At 47.5% G+C, this 16,506-nt stretch overlaps 1 protein-coding gene across 1 annotated transcript in view; it reads right to left on the bottom strand.

Annotated features, from left to right (window-relative positions):
• The window catches only part of MYO5B (myosin VB), a 210,357-nt gene that overhangs the window by 74,914 nt on the left and 118,937 nt on the right, over nucleotides 1-16,506 (bottom strand). The window contains exon 5 of the mRNA XM_049781585.1: nucleotides 3,802-3,958. Coding sequence (XP_049637542.1) covers nucleotides 3,802-3,958 — 157 coding nt within the window. The remainder of the gene's footprint in view (nucleotides 1-3,801; nucleotides 3,959-16,506) is intronic.

The raw sequence follows: 16,506 nt of genomic DNA, 5'->3' as shown, positions 1-16,506 counted from the left end.
GTCTTCTCTCCTTATCTTTGAACACCATAGCAGAGTGGCTTTGCCTCATGGACTTTCTCTGTCACTTTGAATACCTGCTAACAAACAGGTTTGGCCAATGTAGAATCAGGCTATTAAATTTACTAGGTATAATTGTGTACCCCTTTCATATAAGTTTTATCTCTTTCTATAATCAGACCATAGGAAGTTGGTCTTCGCCCCTAACTAGAAAACTATTCCCTTAGGTTAAGGATATTTGTTATTAGGAAACCAGGCTTCTTGTTAATCCCTTAATTTACAACAGTAAAGACACCTAGGGCCAGAAACTACTTTGATATGTAAGAAATTAGCCTCCCTTTTATCCTCTAACTCCTAACTGAACTCTATTCTATTCGAAAATTACAAACCACCTAAAGCCTTGTGTATTTGTTTTAAGATGAAACAATGTACATAGATAGTTTCTGTACATTGCAAAGAAACAAATGTGAGGAGGCGGAAAGATAGCGATAGGGCATTTGCCTTGCGTGCAGAAGGAAGGTGGTTCAAATCCCACCATCCTATATGGTACCCCAAGCTTGCTGGGGGCGATTTATGAGCATAGAGCCAGGAGTAGCCCCTGAGCACTGCCGGGTGTGACCCAAAAACCCAACCCCCCCAAAAAAAAGAAACAAATGTGAGCATTCCTCTCATGATTTAACTGTCCCTTTACCCTTTATATACTCCCAGTCTGGAGATTAAATTTTGTCACATGCTTGCCAGAAAAACGTGTTGTCCCCACATACTTGTGTGTGGTTTCATTATTATTTCATCTTTCATATTCTGCCAGGCCGCTTGTGATTATCCACTTTCCTCTCATGAAGAATATTTCCCCCGCTAGAGTTGCTGAGATGCAAGATGCCCTCAGCACTGAAGCTTAAACATGTTTGTCTTCTAGAATAAAATTTCCACAGTGCCTACGATAGCTACCAGGTTTCCTCAGCTTTTTCCTTTCCTGTGCCAATGCACTGCCCCTATTTCTCTCTCTTAATTTGATCTTCGCCTGAGATGGCAGAAGATATTTAAAAACTACTGAGTTCCAAAAAACAAACAAACAAACAAAAAACAAAACAGGGCCCGGAGAGATAGCACAGCGGCGGCAAGCAGCCTTGCAAGCAGCCGATCCAGGACCAAAGGTGGTTGGTTCGAATCCCGGTGTCCCATATGGTCCCCCGTGCTTGCCAGGAGCTATTTCTGAGAAGACAGCCAGGAGTAACTCCTGAGCATCGATGGGTGTGCCCCCCCCCCCAAAAAAAAAAACTAGTTCCAACCACACTAGCATTTCCTGTATGACAGCAGGTGAGACTAAGAGAGCTGACTCGGACATACCCTCCTCCCCATAGACCCTCATGAGTGTCCCACATCTTGCATTTATCTGTGTGCATAGGGGAGCACATTTCTCCTATCTGAAGATGACTCTACCCACTCCAACTGTCTCAGGCTATCATAGAGATGGAGAGCACCAGAAAACTCCAGATCATTCTCCTTCCCAAAGGGGTCCTACCCATAGCAAGGACAGACATCTACCCGGACCCTCTGTTATTCCAACAGATAAAAACTGGAAATAAGCTGAAATCCAATCAACTAGGGAAGGGAAAAACCAGATGTGGAACAGCTGTAAGAGAAAATATTATCTACTCACAAAAGAAAGGAGCCAAGGATGAGCATGATCTGTCTACCAGTAGATGAACGTGAGTATGTACCAAGTGAATGAGGCACCAGGGAAAGATCCTTGAAATACTGCAAGATTCCACTTACAGGAGGATCCCAGTAGAGGCAAATTCAAAGACAAAAAATTGGATGAAGGGGCATTCTCAGGGGAGAGGAGAAGAATTGGCATTAATTGGGCAGGGGGACCAGGGAAGCCCCAGGAAGGGAGAGGAGATGGTTCCCTGACACTGAGAATGCTCTTGGTAGCTCTGTGCTGAGCATTTTCTTATACTGGCTAATAGGGGTTGCTGTGGAGCGCGTGGGCTGGGTCGCTACAAAGCAAAACTTAAAAAATGTCCTTCCAGGGAGATAGCATGGAGGTAAGGCATTTGCCTTGCATGCAGAAGGACAGTGGTTCGAATCCCAGCCTCCCATATGGTCCCCTGAGCCTGCCAGGAGTGATTTCTGAGAGTAGAGCCAGGAGTAACCCCTGAGCGATGCTGGGTGTGATGCAAAACAAAACAAAACAAAACAAAGCAACAACAAAAAAAGTCCTTCTAGTGTGGCTCATACACACGCACTGGTGGCCATGCCCAACTATGTGGACCAGCCTGGTCCAGCCGCTGGAGATCACAAAACTTTTTCTTCATCCTGGTGGATCCAAGAATAATGACTTTTTCCCTAAGAGGCGGCACTCTCATATCTTAGGTTCTGCCTAAAAGAGGAGAGTTTTCATTTAGGGACACAGGGCAGCCAAAGGCCTGGTTCCATATGGACCTGGGAGCCCCAATTAAAGTGCAGCAGAGGAAACAAGAAAGGCAGGGCCAAGGCCCACAGTCACCTCCTGGATGAGGATCATGCTGGGACCCAACTAGGTGCTTGAATAAAAACTATGAGCAAACAGGCTGCTGCCAACTAAACTGACCTGAGGAAGTCAATGAAATGCTGGTCATACCAACTTTAGCAGGTAAGACCAATCATGAAAAGCACCATGGTAACAAGGTTTATTCTCATATTCAATGAAAAGATGGAGGTTAATATATCAAAGTGCTTCCATAGGAAAGTGGGGGGCTCTCTCTTTCCACTGAGCCCCATGGTCCAGAGAGCCCCTTTCATCCTCGACAGGACAATGCTCTCAAAGGGCAGCACCCACACGTATTGTGCCAACTAGAAATGTTGAGAACCGACCTGCTGGGCCCTTGTCCATATGACCCAGAAGTGCCGGATAGAATGTGATCAACACACCATAATCAACTCTGGACAAAGTCCTTCTAAAAGTTGCTGTTACACACATTTTTCCCTTGATAGCAGCTGGGCAGACAGTCCTATGAAGAGGGACTTGGGAGCGTGGGTTGCAGGGTATGAGGGCTCAGGAAGGCCAGGCAGCTGCTCTGCCACCGGTAATGCCAGGAGCCTCACAGGATCCGCCGGAACAGACAGAGATGTCAGGGTTGTGGAGGGGCCAGCTCCTGAATCTAGAATGAAGATGCTCTAGATTCCTGGGCAGGAATTCAAAGCTGACCAGTCATTTAGTTCCAACCCATTACAAGACAGGAGAGGAAAAGTGGAAACCTGGCTAAAGAGACTCTTCTTCAGAACTTGCTGGGGTCTGGAGAGCAGGTTAGAGCCACAGGACCTCACAGGGACACACACAAGCCCACCCTGGCCTTCATGCTGGTCTCACTGCTCAGGGACATGCACCTGACAGGTCATGACAGATCACAGATGATCTGTCAGCACAAAGCTCTGGAATTATTCTGCACCCCAAAGAAAAAGGCTACTTCAGGAAAGGGAATCTTTCCTCTGGGCTTCTGCCTCAGGGAACTGAGCTTAAGGTGTGGGTAGCACTTGGGGTGTGGTTAGCACTTTGATCTGCTGACATGATGACAGAGCAAGTGAGGGGGCCTGGGAGCTCTCCCCTCCTGGGTGAGCCCTGGTAGGACCACAAGCTATGAACTCAAGAGACTGAAGAGAGACTGCCAGGTTCGTCTCTTCATGGTCTGCAGGTACCTTTGTGACCTCCCCACAGTAGAAGATGGGGATCCCGAGGAAGAGGTGTGAGAGCACAGCCCTGCCACAGAGGGCTCCCCAGGACTTATGCACCCACCCAGAAGGGGCAGGGCCCAGCAGGCTCACCTCCATGATGGGGCTGGACGCCAGCACCTTCTCTTCAATATTGGTGTCACTGGCCGAGCCTCCCACTGTGGCAAAATAGCGCATGGCATACTTGGCTGACACAGTCTTGCCGGCTCCCGACTCGCCGCTGACAATGATAGACTGGTTCTTCTCATCTCTGCAAGGCAACAGGGTCGGGATGTGAGGGGTTAGGCATGCAGAGGTGCCCTTGCTGGCCATGTCCCCACCAGTGTTGACCAGGCTGGAACCCACCACCAGGAGCATCTGTCCCCTTGGAGAGGTAGATTGAGGGACATGGGGAAGTCACTCTCCCTCACGTACTTGCAAGAGTCTGAGCATGTGGAGGAAAAAAGGGCCTCTCAGGAGCTCATGCCCAGATTTGTGACCTGGGGATAGGAGATAAAGCCCAGCTGTTACTCTCCAAAGCTTTTTTTGATTTTTTGTTTTTGGTGATTGCTCAGGGTCTACTCAGCGATTACTCATGGTAGGCTTGGGGGACCATATGGGATGCCAATGATCAAATCCCAGTCAGCCACAGTCAAGGCAAGCATCCTACCTGCTACGCTATGGCTCTAGCTCCTCTTGAAAGTTCTGTGTTAGAGATAGAGTACTGCCTATAGGCTCACTCTTACATATTTATAAACACAAATGAACACCTATGTATGTAAACACATACAGGCACACACAAGCAATATGTACATATGCACACATTGATAAGCATACACGTACAAATGCATACATCAATGTAAGAAAAGACACACATGTGTGTCTCCCCTGAGATTTTGCACGCATTGGCAAGTCAATATCTCATTCTTGTTCCTTTTCTATGTTGCCCCATGCCACTAAAGTACACTCAATCCAAAACAAAGTTTTGTGTCACCCCTGAGAGCTCAGCATCCAGCAGACCACAGGGGTCACTGTCCCACCAGGCCACTTTTCTAGAAGTCAAACCAGGCTGGTAATGACAGCAGAAAGAGCATTTTACACTCAGTGGAAGGGGCAGATTCTATCTCTGCTCAGGGCAGGAGGGCAGGAAGAGGAATCAGGAACAGCCTTTGTGTCTGGAGAAAGTTTCAGCACAGAGGAAAGGGGGATCTTTGGGCCATTGGTTTGGGGCTGGGCAGGGAAACTGAAGTCAGGGCCTCAGTGGTTGTCCATGGCCCCTTTGTGGCAATGGTTCCCTAGTTCTAACAGCCAGTGCTAGGTGCAGACCTGGGGCTAAACCAAACAAGCATCTGCATTAACGTGGACCTCAGACTAATCTCACCGTAAGGAAATATGTACAGCTCAGCAGCTGCAGTGCAGTGGGCTGAACATCCCCTCTGCCTCTCAAACTCCATCTTCTCAATCCCTCTGATACCCCCAGCTCGAAGAGCTCACTCCTCATCTCCAGCTCAACTCTACTAAGTCCCATGACCTAGTCGAACTCCGGGCCCATGACTTGGAGGCCTGGGCCAGCACCTACAATGGGCCAGGTCGATATGTGTAACAAAACATCCAGGTGAGACCTGGGTCCACTGCCTCCTGCAGAGGTGCAATTTCCTGCAGTTGCTCATATCCCAGACTTGTCTGCAAGTAAAGGCCTAGTCTTCAGAAAGGATCAGTCTTACTCCCTGATAAAGAGGAGGGACAGCATGTACAGGACATAAAGGGAGGGGTGGGACAGTCCAGGAAGAGGCGAAGGCAGTCTCGGGACACATCATTAAACCCCTCCATCGCCTCTTTCCTCAGCCATTTGAGGACTTGGGTGTGTCAGTAGAATAAATTCTGTTCACTAATGGGCTCATCAATCTCTTCTTTCCAGCCTGTCTGTGCCAGTCTAGTATCTAATTATATTTTCAACACCATCATCACAACAGAGATCATTGACTAAGAGCGCAACACAACAGGCCCGAGTTTGATCAAGGAGGCACCAAGAGTGTTTAATGAAGACTTTTGTTGGGTGGGTGAGGGTTGGTGTCAGCACCACAGACAGTCAGTGGCTGAAGACTCGGGAATGAATCTGAGCCATGGTACAGCCTGGATCAAAGGTGTCCATAAGGCTCAGAGATGTGGGACACACCCTGCCCTTGGAGACCCAACAGGGGTCACAGGGCTGAGCACAGAGCTCGTGGACACAGATATACAGCAGCTCTGCAGAAGCAACTGAGTGTTGCAAAAGGACTGGTCCACAGGGGATGATATATTCATGCTGCTGAAGGGGTGATGGGATGATAGTGTGGGGGAATGACAGTGAGGAGCCAACAATAACTGGGGGCTGGGGAGTGCCTGATTTCCTTTTCTCTGCCTGAGAAAAGATACTACCGAGGGCACTGCCCCTTCTTTTTCCAAACCGCCCACCCTGCTGCCTTACTCTGTGTCTTACGTTGCCACATAACTGGTCAGTCTGCACCATGTTTATCCCCTTCTCCTTGCTGCTGCTGAAAATTCTCACTTGCTATGTTCAGGCTCTAACCAGATCCCTGCCAGTGGCACTGTGGTCTCGAGTCTATTACAGACAGACTTTCAGGGTCTTTTCCTGGCAGATGCAGAAACAAGCAAGGGCAGCTACAGTGAGGAAAAGGTCCAGCACACTCAGAAGTGGCCGCTGAGAACTTTCAGAATCACCAGCTGCACCTTAGCAACACCCAAAGAGCTTAATCACCTCTCTGGATACCAGCACAGTCACAGAGTACAGACTCTGCAGGTGGAGCCCAGAAAGTTGGCCTTGATGGTTTACTTCTTTTTTTTTTTTTTTTTTTTTTTTTTTGGTTTTTGGGCCACACCCGTTTGACGCTCAGGGGTTACTCTGGCTATGAGCTCAGAAATCGCCCCTGGCTTGGGGGGACCATATGGGACACCGGGGATCGAACCGCGGTTGTCTGCTTACAAGGCAGACACCTTACCTCTAGCGCCACCTTCCCGGCCCCAATGGATCTTGGGCCACACCCGGTGACGCTCAGGGGTTACTCCTGGCTATGCGCTCAGAAGTCGCTCCTGGCTTGGGGGACCATATGGGACGTCGGGGAATCGAACCGTGGTCCGTCTTCTAGGCTAGCGCAGGTAAGGCAGGCACCTTACCTCCAGCGCCACCGCCTGGCCCCGATGGTTTACTTCTTAATGCTACATAATTTGATCCTCAGCACCACATCTTCTGTGAGCACCATGCATGCCATATGCACAAAGGTCCTTGAGCCCCAACAAAGGGAGGACAGAACACAGATGTAGGGGCCGGAGAGATAGCATGGAGGTAAGGCGTTTGCCTTTCATGTAGAAGGTCGGTGGTTCGAATCCCAGCATCCCATATGGTCCTCTGAGCCTGCCAGGAGCGATTTCTGAACATAGAGCCAGGAGTAACCCCTGAGCGCTGCCAGGTGTGACCCAAAAACAAAACAAAAAGAACACAGCTGTAGACTCACCAGATTAATGAAACGTTTAACAGTACAAACAAGGTTTAGTTACTCGCAGAAATTCACAGACCTATAACCTAGTACAATGTAACATTGAACTTAAAACAAAAGTGAGCTCTCAACAGCTATCCAGAGCCATTAATCTGTGGATTTATTAACACCTCTTCCAGGCTGCAGACAACTGGAACCTTTCAACTGGATGCCTAGTTCCAGCTAATGGCTGGTGGTAAGGCACCTGGAAATCTAAGCACTGCAGCCGTGTTAGCTGAATTCACATGGCCAACATCTACACAGCAAAAGTGGTAGTGGGTATAAGAACGCATATGGGCTCAGAAGTAGGTACTGGTTCCTGCCAGCACTCACAGCTAACAAACCAGTCTGCTCCTTAGCAACACCTGAAGGGCTTAGTTACCTCCTGCTTGGACTGAAGGGGGCCTTAGCATGGGGGCCCAGATCCCCAGCAGTTCACAGTATTCAAGGGATCCATGAAGTTATACAGGCTGAGATATGCATCTTCAGTTTTCCTAGTTCTAGCAATTTCCTTCTGTTAAAAATGTCAGTAAGGGCTAGGGAGATGGTTCAAAGGAATGGAGCACATGGCTGGCACTTACAGAGATTGTAGTATGATGTCCAATGCCCCCATAAATCTTGGGGGTGGCCCTGCTGGCCCCTGGCAGCCTAGGCCTCAGCAGCACATTATTAACTCCAGGTAGACCGTACCATGGAGGATCAGCCCCTGAGCACTGTCGAAGAAATACCTCCCCACCTTGCCATAAACACACACACACACACACACACACACTCAACACAACACAACTGAAATACAGAATTAGTAAAAACTGCTTTGGACACCACCATTTAGTTGCTAAAGATACATTAAGTGTTTATACTTATACCTGCGTTAAAACAATGGTTATTATAGGGCCAAAGAGCTAGTATCAAAGGTAAGTAAGAGTTTACCTTGCATGCCGTGGAACCTGTTTTGACCCCTGACACCACATGATATCCCCAGTACCACCTGGTATCCCTCCTGGCCACAGAGGCAGGAGCAGCCCGAGCATCACTGGGTAAGCCTTCCCCAGAGCCCTTCATGACGGTGGTTATTAGATCTGCCACTAATGCCTTAATAAACAATCCCTTATATGGATTGAAGACACACATTCTTAAGCGGTCTTGATAACTTTCAACAGCATCTATTTATTTTGGTAATTGCGTAGATTATATTGGATATACTTGAGTGTGTTAAAAAAAAAAAGTTAGGGGCCGGGCGGTGGCGCTGGAGGTAAGGTGCCTGCCTTGCCTGCGCTAGCCTAGGACGGACCGCGGTTCGATCCCCCGGCATCCCATATGGCCCCCCAAGAAGCCAGGAGCAACTTCTGAGCGCATAGCCAGGAGTAACCCCTGAGCGTCACAGGGTGTGGCCCAAAAACCAAAAAAAAAAAAAAAAAAAAAAAAAAAAAAAAGTTAAACTCCAAATGTCTTTTCCAATAAAATCTCTGATGGTGGGGCCTCCTCCAGCATCAGTACTGAGGCTGCTGGCCAAGGTTATATGTGTCTTCCCTCAGTTCTTCTGTTTCCTAGGACCAAGTTGAAAGGTCATCAGCTGTGGTGGTGGTGGGGGCAACTTGCAGAGATCCCTGGCATACAGGGAATGCTCTCCACACTGAACTGCACCTATCTTAGAGCATAGATGAGTAAAGGGACATTCCGATGATAATTTGCCTCAGACCAGAAGGCCAAAAAAGCACCTAGGTGGGGCCGGAGAGATAGCACAGTGGTAGGGCATTTGCCTTGCATGTAGAAAGATGGTGGTTTGAATCCCAGCAACCCATATGGTCCCTCGAGCCTGCTGGAGGCGATTTCTGAGCGTAGAGCCAGGAGTAGCCCCTGAGTGCTGCTGGGTGTGGCCAAAAAAAAAAAAAAAAGCATCTAGAAGAGCATCTTACTGCCATCTGAGATGGTCCTTGGGGAATGCCAAGACTGTCCTCACAAGAGCCTGGGCTAAGCTGGTGCTACCAATCTGGGTGCCCGGAGAATCAGCACAGTAGACAGTCCATCTGTCTGTTGTGGTAGGAAACGTCATGACTTACTCCCATGGCTGTGCAATCACTTCATGAGATTTCAGCTTTGGGCCTGAGGCTGAATCCTCCCTGGTTATCTTCTGTGTGTGTGTGGAGGGAGGTAACTTTAAAAGTGAGGGGCTGGTATGAGAGGCAGTTCTGCAGACATATCCTCCCCTATCTCCACAAGGCCAACCACATCTGCATGTAGAGGCTCAGGCAGGTTAAGCAGGCCCTATACCTTTCCTGGCTAAGAACCAGCCATCCCTCTTTCCAAGCCCTGCCTTCCAACTTCCCTGCCTCTGAGGAGTTGAGTCTGAGACTCAAGGCAGGAAAGAGATAGGAACAGAGCATTGGGTGGTACCAGGGCTGCCACAGGACCTAGATATGGTAACAGGGTCCAACAGTAGAATGAGGTCTGGAGGCCCTGGACAGACATTTACTGGATGAGCAGACACTGCTGGTAGGAAACAGGAACTTGGATTGTGACAGTGACTAAGGAAGGGTGTCGCTAATTGCATTCATTTATGCCAGGTGGTTAATAAGTATGCCTGGCTGGTCATGTTGTACAATGATTATGAATATCATTAAATATGTTAGACTAACTGCTGCAGGCTTTATTCGATCACCAAAATAAATGTGCAGGCTGCATACTGTTTTGCCTACACAGCTTTAAAAAAATAATTAATCCAAATTCTATCCATAGGCACAAATCCAACCTTGAGAAAGTGGAAACCCACTGCCCTGGGAATCCCACTCAGTACCCAGGGATGCAGTCCAAGAGAAAAAGAATCCTGAACTAAAGGGAAAGGAAGAGGAAAACACAGGAATGAATCTGGAAGTGATGTGTGGGAGCTGGGAGTTGGCGAAAACTTGAAGGTCTTAGATGTGATAAGGGAATCAGGGAAACTGAGAAAAAAACCAATATTTGCAACCTGACTTCTCAGTTTCTCCATAAGAATGAAGCTGAGTGGACCAAGGGCTCATCCAGACACAGAAGTGGGGAATAAGTTACCCTGGACACAGGGACTGACATGCAATGTAGATTCCTGTCTCTTCGAGGGGACAAAGTCTGCCAGGGTTTCCACAAGACAAGACTGTTGGCCAGTAACCTGTTCCCTGCGATTAACGACCTGGAGCAGATGTGCAGTAATTGCTCTGTTGGATACACAGACATGCAGAAAACAAATATGCTTAGATAGAAAGATGATAATGTGGAGTGGGGCTGAAATGGTGAGTTAGGAGGCTGTTAATTTCTAATTACAGGACGCTAGCACCCTTAGAAATGGCCCTATTGATTCAGGTCTTGTATTCACTCTTTTACCTGCCAACACTCCCTGAAAAACACATTCAGAGACTTTTGCATTTGTATAACAATATCTAAAGGCCCAACCAGGTAAGATTAACATAGATAGGTAATTCTCTGTTAATTTTTGCCTTTCTTCCTAGTTACTGGTTCTAATCTAAATAATAAATATTGTGTGTGTTTTGTTTTGTTTTGTTTGGGCCACACCCAGTGATCCTTGGAGTTACTCCTGGCTAAGTGCTCAGAAATTGCTCCTGGCTTGGGGGATCATATGAGACTCCAGATATCGAACCACAGTCCATCCTAGGTTAATGCATGCAAGGCAAACACCCTACCGCTTGTGCCACTGCTCAGGCCCCTTAATATTTTATGTAAAGGGATGTCAGGGCTCACAGTCCTGGAGGCAGTCTGGCTTTCTTTTTTTGTTTTTGTTTTTCTTTTTGTTTTTGGGTCACACTCGGCAGTGCTCAGGGGTTACTCCTGGCTCTAAGCTCAGAAATCGCCCCTGGATGGGCCCGGAGAGATAGCATGGAGGTAAGGCGTTTGCCTTTCATGCAGAAGGTCATCAGTTCGAATCCCGGTGTCCCATATGGTCCCCCGTGCCTGCCAGGAGCAATTTCTGAGCATGGAGCCAGGAATAACCCCTGAGCACTGCCGGGTGTGATCCAAAAACCACAAAAAAAAAAAAAAAAAGAAATCGCCCCTGGCAGGCTCAGGGGACCATATAGGATGCTGGGATTTGAACCACCGTCCTGCTGCATGCAAGGCAAATGCTCTACCTCCATGCTATCTCTCCGGCCCCATGTCTGGCTTTCTTAATCTTCATAGCGCTCCTGCTTCAGGCCCCAGGACCATGTTCCACAGAGAATGGCGACAAGCAGACTGAGCAAGAGAGAGAAAGAAAGAGAGAGAGAATGGCAACAAGCAGACTGAGCGAGAGAGAGAGAGAGAGAGAGAGAGAGAGAGAGAGAGAGAGAGAGAGAAGAGAGGAAAGAGAGAGAGAAGAAAGAGAGAGAGAGCGAGCAGCCAAGCCTGGTGAGGAACACTCAGCCACCAGCTCTACTAGGTTCTCCTCTACTTCCTGGGTGCTCAGTCCCATTACCTCTCCCTATCCTATCCCATGCGTGCATGCATACTCATACAAATACACACAATGGCATATATACATACATAGAGACACAGATACACATACAATACAGAGAATTACAGACACACAGAGAACATGTAGAGAAACATACATAGGGCACACACAGACATACACAGAGAAACAGAGACACACAGCCACAGAGATACATAGACTGAGATACAAAAACACCTAGAGATATACACAGATATAGAAACATAGACACACACACACACACACACACACACACACACACACACACACACACACACACCCCTGGAGGGTCTCCATGTTGAAATGGAAGAAAAGGGGGCTGGAGCGGTGGCACAACAGTAAGGTGTTTGCCTTGCACGCGGCTGACTTAGGATGGACTACGGTTTGATCCCTGGTGTCCCATATTGTCCCCCAAGCCAGGAGCGATTTCTGAGCCCATAGCTAGCAGTAAGCCTTGAGCGTCATTGGGTGTGGCCCAAAAAACAGAAAGTAAAAAAAAAAATGGAAGAAAAGGACCCAGGTCAGGCCACCCTCATCAGAGTAGTCTTCCTGGTTAACGCTCGTCAGGGGCTTTACCCAGTGGAAAGCACAAGGGTCCTGCACCCATAGCTTCCTCAGAGATGATATGAACAAGAACACCCATGGAGGCAGCATAAGAAGAGACTGTGAACAGTGGGCACAGGGTGACAGGCTTTGAACATGAATGTGCTCAAGACAGAGAAGTCAGCTCGACCCCATGAGCAACTCTATCCATGGGGCAGAACCATCTCTAGTAGCCCCGACCTTACAATTGCAACCACATGAAGTCAGCCATGCAGAAGTCCAGTCCTCCCCAGATTTCTCTCCATGAAATTCTCTTTGGGGGCCGGAGAGATAGCATGGAGGTAAGGCGTTTGCCTTGCATGCAGAAGGATGGTGGTTCGAATCCCAGCATCCCATATGGTCCCCTGAGCCTACCAGGAGCGATTTCTGAGCACAGAGCCAGGAGTAACCCCTAAGTGCTGCTGGGTGTGACCCCAAAATAAAAAAAAAATCTCTCTCCCTTACCATTCCCGAGTTTCACATGCAAATTCTATGCCCCACAGTTCAGGTCTTTCCCAGGAAACCTGCCCTAAAAGTGCAGCTGAAAGTAGGCAACATCTTTTCCTCTATAGAAGAAATTGAGTATGATGCAGCAGCAGAGGCTGGGAGTTCCTGTAAAAGAGTGCCCCCCCACATGTCCAGCCCTGCCCCCTTCCTTCTGCCACCCCAGGACTCACAGCATAGGGTTCTGTCAAGTACACATGAATGTGTCGCATGCAGCCATTGCTGCAGAAGGCTGCAGTTCAAGCAGACACAGCTGACCTCATAACTCAGGAGATGCCTCAGAACAGTGGCCCCAAGCAAATCCACAATAAGATGCAGGATGTGGGGCCCGGAGAGATAGCACAGCGGTGTTTGCCTTGCAAGCAGCCAATCCAGGACCAAAGGTGGTTGGTTCGAATCCCGGTGTCCCATATGGTCCCCCGTGCCTGCCAGGAGCTATTTCTGAGCAGACAGCCAGGAGTAACCCCTGAGCACCGCTGGGTGTGGCCCAAAAACTAAAAAAAAAAAAAAAAAAAAAAAAAGATGCAGGATGTGGTCTCTATCAACTGCACTGGTATTCACCAGCTCTCTGTGGGTGCAATAGACCAATGTCTATGGATCTTGAGAGAAACAAATGGATTTACCTCCTGGGTCTCTAAGCACAGGTGAGAGCAAAAGATTTGCTTTTAGGAGCTGCCAAAGATCTGTTAAGGGAGAACTTGCTGATGATCAGAAGCATCTCAAAGAAACCAATGATGGGAGTGGTCCCTCTCCCTTGCCCAATAGGCAGGCCTGACCTACAGGCCCCACCTGCATGTACCACCTTCTCTCAAAAGTCTCCTCTGGTTGCTGAGCTTGCCAAGTGTTCTACTCTACCTGTACCCACTGCTCCAAGTGCTAAGGCAGCACATGAAGTCTTTTCAGTAGGTGAAAGACAAGACTTCTGTGGAAGCTGAGCTTCAGAGACAGAAGCCTCAGGCAAAACACCTCCACTTCATTGAGAGGGTCATCAGTTCCTTCAATTCCTGGGACTGGGCCAGAGAGCCAAGATCTTAGTTCTCATCATTTCTATTGATTTCTCCACTCTTGTTCTTCCTTGGGCACTTTTAAAATAGGGCACAGAAGCTGGAATGATAGTACAGTGGTAAGGCACTTGCTTTGAAAGTGACCAGTCTAGGATCGATCACTGGCACTCCCTATGGTCCTCTGAACCCCACAAGGAGTGATCCCTGAGCACAGAGCCAGGAGTAAGCCCTAAACACTTCTGGGTGTGGTCAAAATTATTTTTAATAATGTGAGTGGCCAGAGCAACAGTACAGTGGGTAGAGAGTTTGCCTGGCATGTGGTCAACCTGAATTTGTTTCCTGGCATCCACCCACCACTACCAGGAGGGATCCCCTGGAGTAACCCCTAAGCATTGCTGAATGTGGTCCAAAAAAATAAAAAAGAACAACAGATAGGGCCCAGAGAGAAATTGCTGTGAATGGACAGGCCCCTAGTGAGAGAGTGATCAGCCAAAGGAACACTAGTAGCAAGAAGGAACCCCACCCTACTTCACCCTCCTCCACCATCTAAGTCCAGCAAGTCTATTTACTTTTCTGCTGACACTGAGTTAAGTCAAGTGTCCCTTATGAGCCCTGGAAAACTGGTCCAAGCAAGGTTTCAGTGGTCAAGCTGAATCCCAATGCTAGGAGAATCTTCCCTGTCCTCCAACATCAATGCCATAAGAGAGGATGACACTGGGAATGTGGGCACAGGAGCTGAGCAGCTGAGAGGAGAACCCAGTAAAGTCTAGGAAGTTCTCAACAGGCATGCCTTCACCTACAACACCCCATCTCCACACCAAGAAAAGACAAGCTGATGGGAGGCCGGGGTACTGGGGCTCATAGTGATTCTTGACCCCACTCTCTAGAGGGAAGGAGGGACATCGGTGAGATTTCTATTCTTTCCTTTCCTTCCCTTCTGTTTGCTTGGGGGACCCTATGGGATGCCAGGGATCAAACTGAAGTCTGTCCTGGATCAGCTGCATGCAAGACAAAAGCCCTACTGCTGCACTATTGCTCTGGCCTGAAGAAACCCTTTCTTTAGAAGAGGAGACCTCAAATGTTCTCCATGGAAGAAACAACATAAATAGGATTGTATAAAGAACAAGATCACACAAAAGGAAGAAAAAAATCTCTCTTTGGGCTGTTGGGACAGGCCTATTTTTGACTAGGAAGAGGATGCTTTAGAGACCCAACAGGGAAGAACCAGGCAGCATGAGCATAAATGAAGACTCAGTAAGAACCCAGTGAAGATTCACTGACTCAATGAGCACTCTCTGGAGATTCATAAGGACTTAATGAAAACCCAAGACTTACTCAAGACTCAAGAATTTCTTTTTCTTTTGTTTGGGCCATTCCCAGCAGCGCTCAGGGGTTACTCCTGGCTCAAGCTCAGAAATAACTCCTGACAGGCTCAGGGGACCATATGGGATGCCGAGGATTGAACCCAGGTTCATCCTTGGTTGGCTACGTGCAAAGCAAATACCCTACCGCTGTGTTATAGCTTCAGCTATAGCTTGAGCTCCAGCTCCTAAAGACTAAAGAATTTCTGAAGTTCACTAAGGACTCACTGAAGACTCAATAAGTACTCAATGACAAACACCACTGCACAGGTCCAGGTGGCGCACATGCCCATGCCATGTGTCCAAAAGACCCATGAGAGCAAAGTTTTTCCTAGCTGGTCTTGATTCCCAAGCCACAGCAGTGCCTAGGAAAAAAAACTCCTCCTGCTTCCCTTTTGACAACCAGGTAGAAAGTACTTTTGAAAAAAGAGAAAGAAAAATGAAAGAAAGGAAGGAAGGAAGGAAGGAAGGAAGGAAGGAAGGAAGGAAGGAAGGAAGGAAGGAAGGAAGGGAGGGAGGGAGGGAGGGAGGGAGGGAGGGAGGGAGGGAGGGAGGGAGGGAGGGAGGGAGAGAGAGAAAGAGAGAAAGAAAGAGAGAAAGAAAGAAAGAAGAAGAGAGAAAGAAAGAAAGAGAAAAAAAGAAAGACAGAAAGAAAGAAAGAAAGAAAGAAAGAGAAAGAAAGAGAAAGAAAGAGAATAAAAGAAAGAAAGAAAGAAAGAAAGAAGAGAGAAAAGAAAGAAAGAAAAAGAAAAAGAAAGAAGAAAGAAAGAAAGAAAGAAAGAAGAAAGAAAAAGAAAGAAGAAAAAAAGAAAAGAAAGAAAAAGAAAAGAAAGAAAGAAAAGAAAGAAAGAAAAAGAAAGAAGAAAAAAGAAAGAAAGAGAAGAAAGAAAGAAAGAAGAAAGAAAAGAAAGAAAGAAGAAAGAAGAAAAGAAAGGAAAGAAAGAAGAAAAAAAGAAAAGAAAGAAAAGAAAAGAAAGAAAGAAAGGAAAAAAAGAAAGAAAGAAAGAAAAGAAAGAAAGAAAGAAAGAAAGAAAGAAAGAATAGAGAAAGAAAGAAAGAAAATAAGAAAGAAAAAAGAAGAAAGAAAGAAGAAAGAAAGAAAGAAAGAAAGAAAGAAAGAAAGAAAGAAAGAAAGAGAAGACAACGAAACCCCATAATTCCAAGTGCTCTCAACACCTCCTCTTCTAAAGTAGGTTAATCGACCGGCCCAGTGGGGCTCAACTGTGAAAGACTGTGAGTGTGACCTGTCTATGTCTGTCTACTGTCCTCTTGCGTGAAACTCTTGCGAGTGGGGCAAGGAGAGGCTCCAGAAACCTCGCTCGCCCAGACGCCATTTTCAGGGAGGGACTTCAGAGCATAAAAACCGGCTAAGCTTTGCAAAA

Source organism: Suncus etruscus, chromosome 10 (genome assembly GCF_024139225.1).
Source record: "Suncus etruscus isolate mSunEtr1 chromosome 10, mSunEtr1.pri.cur, whole genome shotgun sequence".
Classification (NCBI taxonomy): Eukaryota; Metazoa; Chordata; class Mammalia; order Eulipotyphla; family Soricidae; genus Suncus; species Suncus etruscus.
This window is presented reverse-complemented; position numbering and strand designations above follow the sequence as displayed.